At 43.9% G+C, this 20,529-nt stretch overlaps 1 protein-coding gene across 8 annotated transcripts in view; it reads left to right on the forward strand.

Annotated features, from left to right (window-relative positions):
• ULK1 (unc-51 like autophagy activating kinase 1) overlaps window positions 1-20,529 on the forward strand; it is a 102,722-nt gene that overhangs the window by 19,330 nt on the left and 62,863 nt on the right. For 7 of the 8 annotated variants that reach the window (XM_030583256.1, XM_030583254.1, XM_030583255.1 and 4 more), the window contains exons 4-7: window positions 3,267-3,299; window positions 5,102-5,138; window positions 15,699-15,872; window positions 18,639-18,712. In XM_030583256.1, coding sequence (XP_030439116.1) covers window positions 3,267-3,299; window positions 5,102-5,138; window positions 15,699-15,872; window positions 18,639-18,712 — 318 coding nt within the window. Of the gene's footprint in view, window positions 1-3,266; window positions 3,300-5,101; window positions 5,139-15,698; window positions 15,873-18,638; window positions 18,713-19,242; window positions 19,342-20,529 lie in introns of those variants that run through there. The other variant, XM_030583259.1, reaches the window with a different exon arrangement.

Here is a 20,529-nt window from a genome sequence, read left to right on the forward strand (position 1 = left end):
TTGGAATCCAAGCCCTGTCTCGTGCAGTTCTTGTCCTACACAGAAATGCAACAAAGGCGCTCTTGAAAGTATCACAGTAAATTGCTCATGGGCCGAACACAAGAGACCTTTTAAAATTCAGCTTGGCCTGGTAACTGGAGCAGTTGTGAAAGCCGTGAACTGCCAGCCCTTGGGTCTGGGGAGCACTTTGGACCTGGGGGGCTGTTGGAACATACACTGCCAGGGTGCTGATCATTTGCATCCCCTCTTAATGCACTGTTGGGGGAAGGCCACTTACTTTGCATGCTTCTGTTTCTTGGCTTCTATGCATGCCAGGTAGTTAAAGGTCAACAAAAATATATTTAACTCTTTCTTGCAACCCTTGAAACTCTAAATGTCATTTCCACTACACATCTGAACCAGAACTACTAAGAGGTGGGCGAGGCCTTGACAAAAGGAGCTGTTATGATACAGACTGCAGAGTCCTTTGAGCAGGCAGGGATGAAAAGAGCAATGGGGAGGGGCTGAGGCTGCTTTTAAAGCTCAAATTTTGAGGGGGCGGGGAGTGAAGATTGATGCCTTTTGAAGCTGAAGCCCTGCAGAGAGAGGGGAACAGTATAGCAGATGCTGAATGATTTGGTAGCTAAGGCTTTGGCCTGGGACAAGGTAGAGGGGCTTAGTTCCTTACTCTGCCCCAGATGTCAAAGCACTTCCAGGTAGATAAGTCATTGTTTTCAGTGCCCAGTCTTACTGGAGCTGAGAGTGGCTTTTAGGATGTGGATAGATATTTCCTCCGCTTGATTTAAGAGAGACCTTGCAAGATCCATTTAAGGAGTTTGTAAATAGATTAGAGATGGGGACCCAGAGGCTGGGATGGTGCAGAAGAGCCTCTGGCTGATGATTATTTAAGGTAACTTTCGGAAGTGACTTTGGTGCCTAAGGCTAATTGAAAGTCAGTGGGACTGATGCCACTAAATTAGGCACTTCTGAAAAATGTTACCCTTAAATTAATAACATTTGTGGGTGTGTTCTTGTACAGGTGCCCAGAGTTTAAAATAGGCATGTTTTTAGCAACTGAATGCCACTGGCTACTCTCATAGTTAGCTTGTCCTGTCCCCACCCTGTGCTGTGTCTTGTCATAGACCTAGACTGTGAGCTCTCAGGGGCAGGGACAGTCTGTGTTTTAGTTGTTTGTACAGTTTCTAGCACAATGGAGCTCTGATCGGGGTCCAGAGGCAGTACCTCAATAATCATATGTTAAAGGAGACACAGGAGTGACAAGGAAAAACTAGGGCCATTGCTAAAGAATGAATGTTACATCTACCTTGATAATTGTCCCATTTTTGAAGACCACATTGCTGGTTCCATAGAGGCCTGAGCAGGATTTGAACTCCTCTGGGAATTTGGAAAAGCGTGTGTCTTTGGTTCAGTCTGGGTTGCCCGACTCTGATAGAAAATACTAGTGTACCTACTATTATCATGGTTCTACTGAATCTGTTACTTCCTTCATAATGCCTGTCTGGCTTTTGCTGGGGAAAGGAGGTTGAGAATAACCCATTCATCAGAGGGTAGTAAGGATAACACCTTTGGCCTACCTGCTCATGGTAATTCCATGTACACCACTACCTCGATATAACACCACCCGATATAACACGAATTCGGATATAACGCGGTAAAGCAGTACTCCGGGGGGGCGGGGCTGCACACTCCGGTGGATCAAAGCAAGTTCAATATAACATGGTTTCACTTATAACGCGGTAAGATTTTTTTGTCTCCCAAGGACAGCGTTATATCGAGGTGGAGGTGTAGTTAGGAGTGAGAACCTGCTAGCACTGAATTACTGTGTAAATAGCTGCTCCCTTCAAGGTATTCTTAACAGCCTTCTCCAGTCTTAACACTGCTCCATAGGGCCCCATACTTGTATGCAGTGTACAAAGCCAAGACGGGAGACTGATGAAGAGGGCATTTTTAAGGCGGGAGAGAGCATTCCAAGGCAGTGCACATACCAAACTTTAGAAGAACAGCTGTCCATTTGGGATTTGATGCCTCACTTGGCTCTCACAAAGTTTCACATTTGGAGAGAACCTTAGCCACATGCTGACATCAAGCGTTTTAATGTGTTAGTGTCTTTAAATATTGCTCTATGTTCATATTTTTTAGAAATAAGGCAAAAAAGCTACACTGCTGAAGCAAGATTTCAGTTTGAACTTGCAGTCTGTGTGAACCAGGATTCCCTGGTGCCTTGCTTACATTGTAAGGCCTCAAAGGAAAGGCCAAATGCCATCAGCAGTCTGGGAAGTGCTGGTTTTCTGTATGTCCTTGGTTACTGAGTCATGTTAGCCAGGATGGGAAAGGAATGGTGTCCCTAGCTTCTGTTTGTCAGAGGGTGGTGATGGACAGCAGGAGAGAGATGACTTGATCATTACCTGTTAGGTTCACTCCTTCTGGGGCACCTGGCATTGGCCATTGTCAGTAGACAGGATACTGGGCTGGATGGACCTTTGGTCTGACCCAGTATGGCCATTCTTATGTTCTTATGTTGTTTTTAGAATGAAATGTGTCTCAGAATCGTACCTGCATCTTAGCTACTGGTTCAGGGGTTGATTCTTTAGTAGCTCCTGGAATCCTTTATCTCGCCCCCCCCCCAACTCCTTTAAGATAAATTTTAACTAGAACTGTCTCCAACCAAAAGCCCAAGATTTGAACACTTTGAACTTGATAGGAGTTTAGATCAACATTTGTGTTCTGCCTTCCAACCTCCACAATTGGCAAAACCAAGACTTTTCCTTCAAACACACCTGAGCTGGGGGGGTTTGCAGTGCAGATCCCAATTCTGTGTCTCAGCAGCACCTCCAATTCTGAGCTAAGTGCACGTTTCCTTACCCCTTCCTCTTCCCTCATATAGGTGCTCCTTGTATGGAAATAGCTGCTCTTAATCCCTGGGAGCCCTAAAGGAGTACCAGGACCAATGCTGGAAGAAGAGACTTGCATTGTTAAAGGGATGTGCTCTCAGAAATGGATAACTTGCTCAAATCTGTGTGAAGTACTTGGCGCTTACATAGCGTTTTCATTATCACATGTCATCTTCATGAATTAATCCTCATAACACCCATTGCAAGGACGATATGTGATAGTTTCCCATCCCTGGTTTGGGGATTATGAGGCAGAGATGAGGTTTTACCCCCCAAAACTACTAACTTACTTTTTTCCTTCAGGTGCACAATGGCTTTAACTTTTCTGATCTTCAAATGCTTAAATCTTCTTTTGTTTTTTTCCTTTTCCCCCAGGAAATGGCAAACTCTGTCTACTTGGTTATGGAGGTGAGCTATTCTGATACACTGACAAAGTGGACAGACCTTTTATTTGGATAGGGTTTCTCCTGTTTCGTGGTCTAGTTAGAGTGCCTCTTGCTATCGATCTGCAGGTGCACATCCGTGAGGCTGAAGGGGGTGTGTGAAGTGCACTAAGTGTGACGGGTTGGATCATGGAAACCCCCTTCGGGCTGCCAACTGATGTGCCAAGACTACTTCTGCCCCTACTTTCCCTGCCAGCCTGGGACTCCAGCACCCTGTCTTGTTGAGCCAGACGTGCCAGTCTGCTCCAACACAGACCCAGGGTCTGAACCTCATGTCCCAAAGCTGCAGACTTAACTGAAAGCAGCTTAAGAAGTGTACCTATCTTTAACACTCAGATGCCCAACTCCCAATGGGGTCCAAACTCCAAATAAATCCATTTTACCCTGTATAAAATTATACAGAGTATCTCATAAATTGTTTGCTGTCTAAAACACTGATAGAGAGGTATGCACAGCTGTTTGCCCTCTCCCCCAGGTATTAATATATACTCTGAGTTGATTAATAAGTAAAAAGTGATTTTATTAAAAACAGAAAGTAGGATTTAAGTAGTTCAAGTAATAGCAGACAGAACAAAGTGAATTACCAAGCAAAATACAATAGAATGCCCAAGTCTGTCTGATATAGTAAGAAAACTGAATACAGATAAAAACCTCACCTCAGAGGAATTCCAATAAGCTTCCTTTTACAGACTAGTCTCCTTCTCGTCTGGCTTCAGCAATCACTCGCACCCCCAGTAGTTACTGTCCTTTGTTCCAGTTTCTTTCAGGTATCTTTGCGGGGTGGAGAGGCTATCTCGTTAGCCAGCTGAAGGCAAAATGGAGGGGTCTCCCAGGGGTCTAAGTAGACTTTCTCTTGGGTGTGGAGACCCCCTCCTCTCTCTTATTCAAAGTCCAGCTCCAAGATGGAGTTTTGGAGTCACGTGGGCAAGTCACATGTCCAGACATGACTCAGTTTTTACAGGAAGCAGCTATTGTTTACATGCTACATCCTTAGGTAGACTACTTATGTGGATTGGAGCCTTCTGAGATTCGTTGTCCTTTAAGTGTTTCTTGACTGGGCACTAATTTGCACATTCCTTTCTCAAGAAGCTGACCAAATGCTCTGCTTAGGCTACTTAGAAATCAAGCAAGTACAGAGCCAGTATTCATAACTTTGAATACAACAATGACACATGCGTACAAATAGGATGAATAGATTCAGTAGATCATAACCTTTGCAGAGAGATATTACATGGCGTATGTAGCATAAAACATTTTCCAGTTATGTCATATATACATTCATAAGCATATTTCCAGGAAGCCTTATGGGGTGCATCGTCACACTAAGTTCAAGCACAGCAGAGCTCAAGCACTAGGCTGTTTTTAATCTCTCTATTGCTGGAATGCCTGTTTAGCGCAGGCTTGATGGGGAAGACTTTTTATCTTGAAGGGGAATATATGTTATCACCTACTATTCACTAATGAGCAATTTCGTGGAAAGAACAACTTCTCCACGTGTTATAGTTGTAGAGCTGCCAAACCTTATATATACGTTCTTATGTTCTCTTCAAACTGAGATCTCATTGGATGTTTCCTTACTAGCAGGGGAGCATAATTGAGTGAGCTTTGAATACTTACTCGTAGTCACTCCCAGGTTCCTTTCCTGATCCCATGATATAAACATCATTGTGGAGTTCCCATCTTACTTAATTTTGCTTCCTCTATTCTTTAAATTTTGCCACCCTGCCCAATGCTAACTAAACTTTTGTTGTTCCCTTCTCTTTCCAGTACTGCAATGGTGGTGACCTGGCTGATTACCTGCACAGTAAGTAGACCAAAGGGGAGGACATCCTTTGTTTCAAAGGAAACATTTTGAATTTTTATTTGTTAGAGTTGTTGGAATTTGTGAAAGATAAGAACTTAAGAATGACCATACCGGGTCAGGCCAATGGTCCATCTAGTCCAGTACCTGTCTTCCAACAGTGGCCAATGCCAGACACTTCAGAGGAAGGAACAGACAGGGCAATCATCAAGTGATCCATCCCCTGTCATCCAGTCCCAGCATCTGGCACCCAGAGTTTGGTTTTGCATCCTGACCGTCTTGATTAATAGCCATTGATGGACTTATCCTCCATGAAGTTATCTAATTCTTTTTTGAATCCAGTTATAGTTTTGGCCTTCACGACATCCCCTGGCAATGAATTCCACAGGTTGACTGCACTGTGTGAAGAAGTACTTTCTTATGTTTGTTTTAAACCTGCTGCAAATAATTTCATTGGGTGACCCCTGACTCTTGTGTTATGTGAAGAGTGCAGAGCTGATCCTTTCCCCTATGAAACAAATACAGCATCATTGCTCTTCTTTTCCCTTTGCCAAGTGCTTCTTCATTAGTGAATGTACATGTGCTTTGCAAATACTAAGTCCATGGAAGCCAGCTAGGATTGCTTGCATGCTCTGCAATTTATGTCAATAATGACTATTGGGAATAGGCTGCTGTCCGCAGTCACCCAGTTTAATCTATAAGGTCATTGTAATTAGACTGTTTATTTGAATTCCACCAGTGACTACAAGCTGCTTTAGGCACAACTGGCATCTTGCTCATCAGCTGGAAAAAAAAATTGCGAACTTGTTTATACTGATGCCTTGCCTTTGTATAGTGTTTCATCTTCAAGGATCCCAAAGAAAGTTGGATGTTTCTTTTTTAAACAAACGTAGGCAAAATGCAGCCACCTCTGGGATGTAACACCCCATGTATTTAACAGCATATGGAACTACTACCTAACAGTACAGGGTCGAAAGTTAAGAACAGTGTGCATCCAATTGAAATGCGAGGGGAAATTTTGAGCCTGCGTAGTGTAGAGTGGTGATAAGTACGAACATTTAGAACCTTGTCCAGCACAATAGTGATAGTCAGATGTTTTTGACCTATATGTGTTAATTAGCATCAGGATAGTGGTAGCAGCTGTGTCCTCTTCTTACTTTCAGCTTAAACTAATGAAACTTGTGATGCAGGGACTAAGACACTGATCCTACAAGCTGCTCTGCCAGTCCAGAGACCCGCTGAGCAGCTTGCAGGATCATGACCTAAATAAACAACATCTAGAATGCAAGGCTCCTATTGAAAGACAGACTGGAATGGAGTCTGAATGGAGAGAAGAGAGCCTGTTTTCCTGGACGCTTAACTAGTAGCTTTGCCGGAGCTATGCTGGATTTAAAACTTATTGTCGTTTAAGTGTTTTGTTTTTGTCTTGCAGGCTAACTGAAAGATTAAAGCTCTCAGTATTTATTAATGTCTCTTCCTGTGTGGCTTTTGGGTCATGTTTAAACAAACAGTGCCAGTCGAGGGTGGCTTCTCCATTTGTTGTTAACGTTATGAGACTGTATTAAAATAATAGTAATAATAATTTTACTGGAGGCTTTTTATTTAAATCAGATAATGACTGGATACTGTGGAAACTGAAGGATTAAAAGATGAATTCACATTTGCCTTGGAGCTAACTTCAGTGTCTCATGAATGATGAATTCGGGACTCAATCTAATGTACTCCAGCTCATTCATATGGGATAGCATTAGCAAATGGCATTTAACTTGATTTTAGTCTATGGAAGGGTATTGGTAGCTGAAGGAATGTAAAGCATCATTTTACTCTTTACAAAAATTATGTGGAGATGAGTCAGAGGCGAGCTAGACTTGCATTTTAGTTCTGAGTTTTGCATGCTTGGTGTTAGTTCTGTGTGATGCTTTCACATCCACTAGGTAATGATGTGCAGAAATGGAACACCTTTCCTGGAGTAGGGATAAATTAATGTGCTTGTACTCTGGAGCTTTTTGGCTGAATATAATTGGAATTTTTAATAATGGAGCACTTTAAAAATAGCCAACTTAAGGCTAGGTCTACACTACGGGTGGGAGTCGACCTATGATACGCAACTTCAGCTATGCGTAGCTGAAGTCGGCGTATCTTAGGTCGATTTACCTGGCCGTGAGGACAGTGGCGAGTTGACCGCTGCGCTGCTGCTCCCCCGTCGACTCCGCTTCCACCTCTCGCTGCGGTGGCTTTCGGGAGTTGACGGCACAGCGATCGGGGATCGATTTTTATCGCGTCTGCACTAGATGCGATAAAAAATCGATCCCCAATAGATTGATTACTACCCGCCAATCTGGCGGGTAGTGTAGACATACCCTTAGTTGCTTTACTATGGCATTAAAATTGTTGAACTAGACTAACTACAACTTGTGATCGGTAGCAATGAAATGGGGGCGCAGTTGAGGAGACGAGGTGAGGAATGTCATAAAAATGTAGGAGTCCATGGTTTCAAGCAGTCTCCTGCAGGGTGTGCACAAGGCTTTGCTTGTATGCACAATTACAAAGTGTTGTGTGCACAGATGGCTGCTTCTGCCCATTCTGAAAATTTGACTTGTAGGGTGGGATTTTTTTTTGCAGAAACCTGGGTGAGTTAGGAGCACAAGTCCCATTGTAAGCCAATGGGATTTGCTCTTCTACATCAGTAGGCAAATTGCACCCATGGTATCTAACTTTTGTCAGCATAGCTGACCTGAGCTCTAGAGCAACGGTTCTCAACCTCTGTGGACCCAGCTGTAAACCTTGATGGCCTGTTGTGACTTAGTAAATAGCACCAAAAACATCTAGCTTACTAAATATTTCTTACCCATGAAGCATAATATACACCATCCTGGCAGCTCCTGTGGTTCTAGTCCCACAGGGCTGGCTGGGCTCAGCTCAGCTCCCTGCACCGGGCATTGCAACCTGGTATATGGGGTTGCAGTGCCACTCACTCAGATTTGGCCTAGCCATGCCCCTTCCCCCCCCCCCCCCCCCAGGCCTTCCACACAACTCTTTGACACGTTCTGGTGACCCAATTTTGGGTCATGACCCAAGGGCTGAGAAACCCTGCTCTAGAGCAGTGGTTCCTAAACTTCAGCAACCTGTGAACCCTTTCATTAGAATATCAAGTCTCGTGAACCCTCTCCTAAAAATGAATATTTCCAGGGATTTTCTCCTTTTATCTGAGTATAAATTATAAAAGCAGTGATCTGGGAAATATAAATTTTATTTTTATGACATGCATATTACACACTATTATTATTGCACTATTTTTATTACATTAGGAAAATGGCAACACTCTCTTCCAATATCTCACTTCCATAGCGTGTATCACTTTGAATAAGCCTCTTATAAGACAAGGCTCCTATGTTTCACCAAGGAGTATCAGATGTGAAACATCATGAAGGTATTTAAGAAGCCAACTCAAAAAGTTCCTCCTACACAAGCCTTCAGAAGTCTCGAGCAGTCCAGACAAACAAGGCACATTACAACAAAGCTTAAACTTTGTTCTTCATAATAATTAAAAAAAACAATACTAGCTGCCTATTTAATTTTAAAAACAGCAAAAAATATCCACTTCCATTTCCGTTTCTTATAAGGAGTCTTGAATGTTAAATCTCCTCAGTATGATAGATATGTTTGCTTTGATCTGCTTAGATCTTGGAAGTCCAGGGGCTCCGGACTGCTGGCCCTGTGCTGCCCAAGATGCCTAGGGCCACCTCTGTCCGCCATTGGAGAATTTTTTTCTGAGAACCCCCTGTAACATTTCATGAACCCCCAGGAGTTCACGAACCCGAGTTTGAGAACCACTGCTCTAGAGGGTAAAGCACTGAGCTATGCGTCCATGACTCAGAACTGCGCACGTGTATACAGACACACACCCCTCCCCATTTGAACGTTAAGCTTCCAGACGTGGTTTATAGAACATGCTCTTGCTTGTATTGCCACTGGTACGTGCACACCATGGCAGCACAAAAGTGGAGCACACTATGCAATTAGGTTAGGCTGCTAATTAAACTCATTTACTTGCTGTCATGACTTGCTTTCTTTAAATCCAAAACTGACTATAATAAGGAGGTTAGTAGTCACTTCTAGAAGGTGGCGTTTAATTTTAGTTGCCATTCAACCTCTTTGTTTTGGGGGCTTTAATGTCCAATGGGCTGCTGGTTGCTGCTTTGATCCCTGGGTTACTCAAAGGTGGTTATGTTAGGCTTTTTCCTTCCCTAAAATTACTTTACTTTACAGTGGTGAGGAGCAGCTACCAGGTAAGAATAAATTTAAAGGACATGTAGTCTTGCTTCTGACTCTTAAAATCTAGGCGACAATTATGAATAACAGTGGCTAATAAAACCTAAGTGAGCTGTATGCACCGAAGGGAAAACCTCATCAGATGAACTCCATATGTTTAAAAAAAACCCAGTGATCCTTATCAACACCTATTTTTAGAGAATTTTTTACCAGCAGATCCTTTCTCCAAATCACATAGGAGACATCTTTTAGGGATGTATTCAAGCAATGCAGTGCTTGTACCTCTGTAGTATCAGCGAACAGAAGTTTCCGATTAGTAGTTTCGCTCTTAAGATTGTTCAGGCTGCTTTAGCTTTTTTTAATTTTATTATTTTATTTTTTTAAACCTCTGTGTCTCCTGCCACCTTCTCCCAAGCTCCTCTGCTTGGTTTGGCATCCAGCCTTCAACGAACTTCCAGAATGAGTTTGCTAACAAAGAAATGAGGCATGGAATGTTCATATCTGTTGCCTCAGCAACATCTGGCTGGGCCCTGGTCCTATATCATGCTGGTCTGCCTGTTTCCTGTGAGGCTGTTTGACTGGGTGTTCTCTTATTGCCCGGGTACAGTCACCTGTCGTGTGCAGGCCCTTCGCTGCCCTTCTTAGATTTAGAATTTCTTTTTTTTTAAAGCTCGTCCCCCTGTTAAACATTTCAGAAAGTTCATGTTTCTTCCAACATGTTTCACTGAAGTGCAGAAACCCAAGCAAATTTCTGCTCTCTAGCCTGAATTCCCTGCTGGACGGAGCTGTTACTTGATTGCTCTTTAATTGTGGCATCTCTTTTTCCCATCCATTCATGGAGTATTTCAGCAGGTAATTCCTGTTAATGGTAACGTGAGCTACGCATGCAAATCCCCTTATCATTGGGAGAATAGGCTTTTAAGCCTACTCATCCGTTCTGCCCTCTAATTAAAAATGTTAGGCAATATTTTAATTCTCCATTGCACCCAAAGCAACTGTAATTGTCCATCCCATCATAAAGCAAAAGACGTGTGTGTGTTCTTCAGTGTGAAATGCATTGGTTTGGTTTTCCCCTCATCTTCAGTCCTATCCCTTGGCTATGTGGCCTATTGCTTCCAGTGAATAGGAATTTGATTTCACTGTATGATGTATCTTTCCTTTTGGCAGTTCTGTTGACTTTTGTCTTCCATTGTAGCTCTTCTGGTGTCATGTATCAAAGTGAGAGAGTACAGTACAGCTCCGCGTTACCTGGTAGGTGAGCAGAGCAGTGGAAAGTGTCACCCAAGTGATTGGTCTCAGCTCAGGAGTAACCGGATGAAATTTTATGGCCTTTGTTATGCAGAACGTCAGACTAAGTGATCTAATGGTCTCTTTTGGCTGCCAGCTCTGGGCAGCTATTGGTAGTAAGGCAGGTAGATGGAGTAGCCATCTCTGTGAAGAGAATTTCTCACCGCAGCAACATGTACCTTTTTTTTTTTTTTAGATAGACCATGATGTGTGAGAGCATGCAGGTTGAAAGGGGCGTGTAATAAGTACTGTAGGTTGAATTCTAAGGAGTTAGGAAAGCTGCAAGAAGGACACCCCTGAGCTCTTGGGCGCCCCTTTGCAAAAGGGAGTGAGGCATTTCTCACCCAGGACTGAGAATGGGGCTCCCACTGTCGGCCTCCCGGCGCTCCCACTGTCAAAATTGCGGTGGAAGCAATTTCTGCAATATCACAAGTTAAGTAGGGCCTGACCCAAAGCCCACTCAGTCTCATTGACTTTAATGGCCTTTGGATCAGGCCCAGATTGAGGACAGACCCAGCTGATACTTGTGGGTAAGATGAGATGTTACTCTTGCCGCCTCTCCCCCAATCCTAAATATCCTGTCCATAAAGTGTCATGTCTAGTTCAGTATGTCTGAGCTAGGGTCATCTGATACAGGTCCCTGTGTTTGCTCTAGCTCACCCGCAGCCTCAGGGCAGGTAAAGCACTCCTCCCCTGTCCACAGAGTGCTGACCAGAGTGCTTTTAGGTGGTTTCAGCTTTTTACAGCACTCCGGGAGCTTGGAGCCATGCGGGCCTCTGACTGACCTGCTGTAAATATTTGCTCTGTTCTACTGACCTGTCTAGCAGTCCCTGAGGCAGTCAGCTGAGTGCCTTATTGCTTGTCGAGCCCACAAAAATAAACACATGGATATTGTTACTCCTTAGGTATGGCAGAGCAAGGCTTGTGAAGCCATAACATGGCCTTGCAGGGAACGCAGGTTAACAGCGCTCAGGTTGGGGTGTGCCCAATCCCCATTGCATGTTTTTAATACCTTGCCAGCTATGCCATGGTTAGGGCCCTACCAAATTCAGGGCCATGAAAAACACGTCACGGACCATGAAATCTGACCTTTTGAGTGCTTTTACCCTACACTGTACAGATTTCACAGAGGAGACCAGCGTTTCTCAAATTGGGGGTCCTGACCCAAAAGGGAGTTGCCAGGGGATCACAAGGATATTTTAGGGGGAGGTTGCGGCATTGCCACCCTTACTTCTGTGTTGACTTCAGAGCTGGGCAGCCAGAGAGCGGCGGCCAGGTGCCCAGCTCTGAAGGCAGCGCTGCACCAGCACAGACGTAAGGGTGGCAATCCCATACCAGGCCACCTTTACTTCTGCGCTGCTGTTGGCAGCAGCTCTGCCTTCAGATCTGGGTTCCTGGCCAGCAGCCGCCATTCTCCAGCTGCCCAGCTCTGAAGGCAGCGCTGCCACCAGCAGCAGTGCAGAAGTAAAGGTAGCAGTACCGCAACCCCCACTACAATAACATTGTGCCCCGCAACTCTTTTTTGGGGCAGGACCCCTACAATTTCCAACAACATGAAATTTCCGATTAAAATAGCTGAAATAATGAAATTTATGATTTAAAAAATCCCATGACCGTGAAATTGACCTAAACGGGCAGTGAATTTGGTAGGGCTCTAGCTATGGTGAAGATGAGCTAATGCTCCCTCTTTTTGTAGGGACACTGGCACAAGTTCCTTGCTCAGGATGAGGATTTAACAGCGGAGAAATGTTAAATTGGATCATGCTCTACTTTGCTTGAATGGCCAATGCACTGGACATGTCTGCTCTGCTGTATCTTCTCCCTCCCTCTACTTATAGGGTACTGCCCTGGAGATCAGCCACCAGCTAACCTCAGCACATGACTGCTCTTCAGAAACCTTTCTGGTGGAACAGGGACAGTCCCAGTTTCCCTCATATGTTAGCCCAGAAGGGCAAGAAAATCTTGCTAGACAGCTAGCGTGGGGACTAAACCAACTAGCCAGAGGGTAAATAGGGAAGTTACAACTGGGAAGACTACCAACGAGATCCAGGGGCTATGCACTTGCATCAGGCATAGCTGTTGGGAGGTGGGAAGTTGCCAGGACTTAAGCCGTGTATTGTTTCTGCCTCTGGCTAGTGGGGTTCTGGAGTCCCTTGCTGTACGGGAAAAGGAGCTCTCTCTTCCCTCCTTCTAGCAACTCCTAAGAGAAGAGTAGAGCCAGCAATGCAGCAAATAGGACCTTTGCCATTCTACCCCTCCAGAGCCAGCTAGGTGCTGTAGGGCGGGATTGGGGTGAGAAGTGAACGAGACCTAGGAAAACTGTTTTTCTTTTTCCTTTCTCTCTCTCTCTCTCTCTCTCTCTCTCTTTTTTTTAATTGCAGTGAGGAATGCAGCTTTTTTCCTTCGCAGCATTCCCCATATTGCAACACGTTCCCAACTGAGAGCAGCCGCATGAAACTGACTTCACCCTTTTGTTTTGTTGCTGCCCACAGGGTTCTGAGTAGCAGCATCTGTGCAACGGACCTCAGTCTTGTATCAGTTTTATTCTGCTACTGCTTCGTAGCTTTGCAGAGCACTGGAGCAGCCTGGCTGCCAGTTCAAGGCAACAGCCATGCATTGGTTTACATACTTCCCATGTTTTGGAGGTTATATCTTCACAAGCTTAAGAACTTGGTGCTTAACTTTTAAGTGAAAGCTTGAATTCTGCACTACTTTCTCCGCAATTAGTGGATTTTTGTAAATCCCCATATTAATCTATTTTTGCCGTGTAAAGCAGTAGAAGACTAGCTCCAGGTTATGTACTCTTAACATGTGCGGAGTGGGGAGATTGTATGGTATTGTGTGGAGATTAGCTGGTAAATTGTGTGGAAACAGCTCAGAAAGGGTAATGCCTTGAAAGCAGTTCTGGCTTGCTGGCAGAACTGCAGGTCAGAACAAGACTTTTACAAGACTGTTTAACTGCTAGAGGCAAAGGGTATTTAGCTGAAGGAATCTATGATAGCCTGCTAGCTTGACAGCGTAAGTACTGCTGAGTTTAGAGTCCTACTTTTTTTGTTAGGCAGATATTGAGACAGTTGGGCCCATTAGATTTGTGGGTTCAAAATTAATCTTGAAAGAGATTATTTGTGGAGTGGGGAGGGGCTGTCGTACTCTTTTAGTGATGATGGTCCCTGTTCCAAAGGTTCTGGAGCAGATTATTGGGGTCAGTGTTGCCTGTTCAGAAGACCTGATGCTGTGGTTGTAGACATGTTAATCATGACGTCTAATCAGCTAAGGTGTTGGGAGGAAGGATGGTCCAGTGACTAACCTGGCACTTGGGAGACCTGGGTTGAACTCTCAGCTTCCCCCACAGACGTTCTGTGTGATCCTGGGCAAGTCACCTAGTTTCTTTGGGTCTCTGTTCCCTCATCTGTTAAACTGAGGTAATAGCACAGGATGTTGTGTTCATTAAAGATTGTGAGGTGATCAGATACCGTGGTGATGGGAGCCATATAAAAGTACCATGGATGGATGGATAGATACCACGAGGAACAGTCTATTCAAGAGAATTGGCATACAGGAGAATGTAACCAGTCTTGCTGGACATACTAGACCTGTCTTTCTGCTGGTCTAAATCAACAGGGTTCCATTGAAATGAACGGAGTATTACCCTAGCATATACCAGGTGCAGCCCCACTTCATGCTTTTGAGAGTGTGATGTTAAAGGTGAGGCCATGCTTTCGATGTAAGATACCGTCAGGATTACTCGGACTAAAATTTCAAGATGCCTTTGTAACAATTGGTATATTCCATTCACCAAGACTCCACGTCAAGAGCAGGTGTCTTGTAAATTCCAGTAGAGTGCTGGCTCATGAGAACAGAATTCAGTGGGGGGAAGAGAAGCTCTGCATATCTGTATGTTGGCGTTACGTGTATGAAGCAATGAGCCACTGGTTGACTGAGTGACATTTTAGGTCTGCTAGTTGTGAGCCTCCCTGTGAAGATTTGGGAGTTGGGATGGGAGTTTGTTTTCTATTCTAAACGCAGTTCAGTCAGCCCACGTTTCATGCTGTTTTAAAGTAAAATATTTAATTTCCTGTGTCGGGCTAAAACTGCTTATGCCCTGCTCTGTGTTTTCTTAAGGATTCCTCCACTTTAGCTGAGAAAGTAGAATAGTGTTTTGGTGCTCTTGCCAGTATGGTTTAAGACCTTACCAGAGAACAGCTGGAGCAACATGAAAATGGAGCCTCCTATAATTACTGGGGCATTTACGAGAGAGATGATTTTATTCAAGTGAAATGTATTTCTTTGAACCTTATTTGTCCTTGAATGTTAGCATCCGCCCAAGAAGGCATCACACAGTATTGCTATTGAGGCTTCTTCTGTGTTCAGTGGGCCGGATCCCGCCTCTGGTAGGCGTATCTTACAGATGTGCTTGTAAAGGTGTGGGGAAAGATGGTTCATAAAATTGCTGGGGTTAATTTTGGATCAGCCTCATTAGATGTGGGTTTCCGTTTAGCTTCTTGATCCTTTCAGTATTTCTTTGTTTTAAAATCAAAAGAAAGCCTGCGTCCCAGGAGAATGCAGTTAGCTGCATGCACATTTATAGAACTTTATTAATTTAAAAAAAAAACCTTTTGTTTATGAGAGCTATTTATATTCAGTCTCATCCCTGTTGGTACATACTGTTACAGGGCCAGATCCTCCACTGGTGTAAATTGGTGTATCTTCACCATAGTCAGTAATGTTATGCTGATTTATAGTAGCTGAGGATCTGATGCACGGTTCTTTGCATCATTTCAGATTTGGAGGAGAATGCAGTCTAGTCACAAATACTTTAAGGGATGCTCCTCAAGAACCAATTTAAAAAAAGCCACATGTAGTTACTTTCTAACTGGGTAGCTTGAGGGAGCGTTGGGAGTGCGCAGTCCAGAGTTATCCTTGTTCATCTCTGTGGAGAAGCTGCCTTCTGCTTTGCTTAGTGATGGCTGGTGTTACAATCGTTCTGTCTGTTTTTTCTTCCAGCCATGCGGACACTTAGCGAAGATACCATCAGGCTCTTTCTCCAGCAAATAGCAGGTGCCATGAAAATGCTACACAGCAAAGGTATCATCCACCGAGATTTGAAACCACAGAATATCCTCCTTTCTTATGCTGGAGGCAAGAAATCAAATCCTAACAACATTCGTATAAAGATTGGTAAGAACCTTTCCTTATATCCTGCTTTTAAGAAACACTTTCCCTGGAATGATCAACATGGCTTTGGAAATGGCTAACTAGCCAATCCAGACGGCTGCAACTGGATAAGAAACAAATGAACTGATCATAGGGGAATTAGGATTAGTTTTTCACCATTGCAGTGGAATGTCTTGAAAGCTCTCCAGGTCAGATCCTCAGCTGGTATGTATCAGTGTAGTGCTATTGACGTCAGTGGAGCTATGCTAGCTCACACCAACTGAATGTCTGTCCCCCTTCTCCCCCCTGCCATCATATCCATTTGTTTTGTTTCTTACACTTGTTCCAAAAGAAGTGGATGCTGATTGGCACTGTGCTCCGCTGGATAACTATTGTGGCTAAGTTAAATTCTAGTGCATAAGCTGCCTTCAACCAGTCTCCCCATGATGTTTAAATGAAATCATGGGTAGTCATGTGAATTATATATAGTTTGACTTCCTGGCCTAAGGGTGGGTATTCAGATATGGAGCCTTTCATCTGGCTCTGTCTAGACTAGGAGAATAGCTAGCGTGTTTTTAAATATGACCTAACCTGTTTTAACTAGCAAGTCTTTGTTTTTATACATGATCTATTTTGCTACTCTAGTGATGACCTGGATCATTAGTTCTAATCCATCCTTAGTAGTTAGTGAGTGACAGAGTTCTTATGCTCTGGCTGTTCTGTGACATATGCAAAATGAATGGGTGGACTCAGTCGAGTTACAAGTTGAGAGGTGTCTTTCTCCGAAAAAACAGTCATTCAGTTTCCTCCCTGGGCAACAGTTGTTTAGACCGTGATATTGATTTGTCCCAACCTTTTAAAACAGAGGTGGGGTGGGAATTTTGGTGTCCCAAGACTGCGATCCCTACATACTTGGTGAACGCTGAGCTCTGATTTAGAAAACAGCACATGTGATGACTGCCATCTTGGCTGACACCAGGGATTGAATCAGAAACCTCCAGAGCTAAAAATGTCAGTTTACAGCTTGAGCTAAAGAACCAGGTTGGATGTGACGGACCCACATCCTCTGTGGATCAAGCACAGAGGGGGACATGTAACATATGCTGATCAATGGGTTATATGAACACACGCCAGAAACCCAGTTATTGAACCCAAGGTTTCTCTTAAAGGAGAGCTGTGTAGTCACATCTTGATTCATGGACATTTGTTGGACTGTACTATAAGTTGACCAAGTTGATTTTAACACCAATTAAATTACACCATGCTCGGTTTCAACTCTGTCTTGTGGAGAAAGCATGAGTGCCTTTTGGCTGAGAAATGAAGTCTGCTGGAGAATGAGGTCTGCTGCAGGTGTGTGTGAAATTTTGCAGCCGCTCAGCTGTAGCTGAAGCCTTTCTCCAGAATTCAAGCATGGATGGAAAGTAGAAATGTCTAATGACCCACAGGCACGTAAAAAGGGAGGGCCATCTAAACAGCACTCCTAGCTAATGTGTGCTGCCTTACCCTTCACACACACACTGCTGTTTAACCACCCCTTTTCCTTAAGGAGAATACTGTGTGGTCCAGGAATGGGACTAGACGGACATAATATCATTCTAATGACAGATGGCAATATAAGCAGCCGTGTCAAATATTGCTTGAAATATCTGGTAACCTTAAGGGAACCTCTAAGCATCATATGATCAGATGCTGAGTAACCTGAGTAACCTGCAGCTATAAATACTTTCAGCGCTGATAGACCCTGACTTTTCTAGGGTGAATCATAGAATGTCAGTTTGGAAAGGACCTCAGAAGGTCATCTAGTCCAACCTTCTGCTCAAAGCAGGACCAATCCCCAACTAAATCATCCCAGCCAGGGCTTTGTCAAGCCTGACCTTAAAAACCTCTGAGGAAGGAGATTCCAGCTCCACCCATTCCAGTGCTTCACCACCCTCCTAGTGAAAAAGTTTTTCCTAATATCCAACCTAAACCTCCCCCACTGCAACAGTCCTTTTTTGTCATCTGCTACCACTGAGAACAGTCTAGGTCCATCCTCTTTGGAACCCCCTTTCAGGTGGTTGAAAACAGCTATCAGATCCCCCCTCATGCTTCTGTTCTGCAGACTAAACAATCCCAGTTCCCTCAGCCTCTCCTCATAAGTCATGATACATATATAGTGCCATGCAGCTTCAAATGAGCATCTTCCAAAGATACAGATGGTGGTCGGTCCCTGCTGATGTTTGTTATGTTGTGGTCCAACCCTGCCTCCTGTCCTATGTCATGGAGTGTAACTACCACTTCCCCAAATCTGAAGTAGCAGCAAGTAACAAGGGAAAAGCTATCAAGCTTTGCTGGACCTTCACTGCATTCATAAATCTCGGACTAGATGCTCAGCTAATGTAAAGAGGCATAGCTCCATTGCAGTCAATAGAGGCTTCCCAGTTTCCACCAGCTGAGAATCTGGCCACTGGAGTCCACCTGGAAAGAACAAACCGTGAACAACAGACACAGGAAAAATAGTGACTGCAGGCACCTTTACGTGATTTGGGATTCATTCCTTTTCACGTAGAGTGCTTTTTATAGCTGCATTTTCTCAACCCTTTCTGTTGTGTGGAACATGTAGTAATAGTGAGAGAAACTTGCGTTAGCTTGGGATAGAACACAAGTTCTGTATTCAAAATGGGGGATGTCCCTTGTACTGAGGGACTACGGAGAAACAGGAGGGCCCATGCTGGGGATTGAGGCAACTGAAGAAAGGTTGGGCTTCTCTAGATCTAGTGAATGAACGTCTTCTTTTCTTTGTATTTGTAGCTGATTTTGGATTTGCCCGGTACCTGCAAAGCAACATGATGGCAGCAACGCTGTGTGGCTCCCCTATGTACATGGTGAGTGCACTCTGCTTATGTATCTTTTTGTGGTCAAACTGCTGTATCGTGTAGGCTTGCAAAAAACAGGCCTTTCCTGACATGTGGAACCTGCAATGGTTATTTAGATTATGCCAAGGGTCGGCAGCCTTTCAGAAGTGCTGTGCCGAGTCTTCATTTAGTCACTCTAACTGAAGGTTTCGCTTGCCAGTAATACATTTTAACATTTTTAGAAGGTCTCTTTCTATAAGTCTATAATATAGAACTAAACTATTGTTGTATGTAAAGTAAATAAGATTTTTAAAATGTTTAAGAAGCTTCATTTAAAATTAAATTGAAATGCAGAGCCTCCCAGACCGGTGGCCAGGACCCGGGCAGTGTGAGTGCCACTGAAAATCAGCTTGAGTGCCGCCTTCGGCACGCGTGCCATAGGTTGCCTAACCCGGGATTATACCATTCAAAGTGCTGTGCAACCCTTAAGCCTAGTTCTTCTTTTCCTCCTAGACCTCCCCCCAAGACCTGGATTTTGTGTTCTTAAAGCTGCTGTTGTAAGTGGAAACCCTAATGGGAGACTGATAAAGATTCTCCGAGCGGCAAGATGGCAAACATCTATGCTGCTGTGCTGACATCTGCCTTTCAGGCAACCGTTGGTAAATAATAATAGACTATTGATTGACCCCACTCAGAAATTGCCTCTTCCAGATAGGAAGCAGGGCCCTTCAGCTAAGGCGTTGGGACCTAAAATCCAGAGTTATCCCTTGACTGCAGGCGGAGTAGCAAACATGCAAACTAGGAATAGGAATGACTTTGCAGCCATAAGGCCTTTTCCAAAGTGCTGCCTTGATGAAGGGCCTCTTGGACAAAGTGTCTTCTCTTCCATTGCTCTCTGTTCCCAGTGTTGAGAGACAGTGGCCCTGTGTTTGTAATTCAGCCAGCCCGTTGTGTACTTGTTCTGTATCTTGATTGGGCTATATGAATACATTTTTTTTCTAGTGTGATACATGAACATAGAATCATAGAAATGCGGGGCTGGAAGGGTCCTTGAGAAGTCATCAAGTCCAGCCCTCGGCACTGTGGGAGGACCAAGTAAACCTAGACCATCCCTGACAGGTGTTCATCCAATCTGCTTTTAAAAACCTCTTGATGATGGGGATTCCACAACCTTGGTAGCCTATTCCAGGGCTAGCTGCTCTTACAGTTAGAAAGTTTAATCATTTGTTTCAGTATCTTTCCAGGGTATCGAAGTTAGACTGACTGGTCTGTATTTCCATGTGTCCTCTTCGTTCTCCCTTTTTAAAGACAGGTACTATGTTTGCGCAGCCCCAGTCTTGTGGGACCTCACCCATCCTCCATGAGTTCCCGAAGATAATTGCTAATGGTTCTGAGATTGCTTCAGCTAGATCCTTAAGTACCCTCAGATGAATTTAATCAGGCCCTGCCAACTTGAATATATCTAACTTATCTAAATATTCTTTAACCTGTTCTTTCCCTTTTTGGGCTTGGATTCCTTCCCCCTTGTTGTTAATATTAATCGTGCTGAGTAATTGTTACTATTAACTTTTTTAGAGAAGACTGTAGCAAAATAGCCATTAAACACCTCAGGAATCTTTGTCATCGGTTATTAGCTCTGCTTCCTGCCCCGCAAGTAGAGGACCTACACTTTCCTTCATCTTTCTCTGGCTCCTGATGTATTGGAAGAATCTTTTTTTATGTCCCTTGCTAGGAGTAATTCATTTTGTGCCTTAGTCTATCTGATTTTCTTCCTACATGCATGTACTATTTGTTTGTTTCTTCTTAGCAATTTGTCCATGTTTTCACTTTTTTTAGGATTCCTTTTT

Source organism: Gopherus evgoodei, chromosome 13, assembly GCF_007399415.2.
Source record: "Gopherus evgoodei ecotype Sinaloan lineage chromosome 13, rGopEvg1_v1.p, whole genome shotgun sequence".
Classification (NCBI taxonomy): domain Eukaryota; kingdom Metazoa; phylum Chordata; order Testudines; family Testudinidae; genus Gopherus; species Gopherus evgoodei.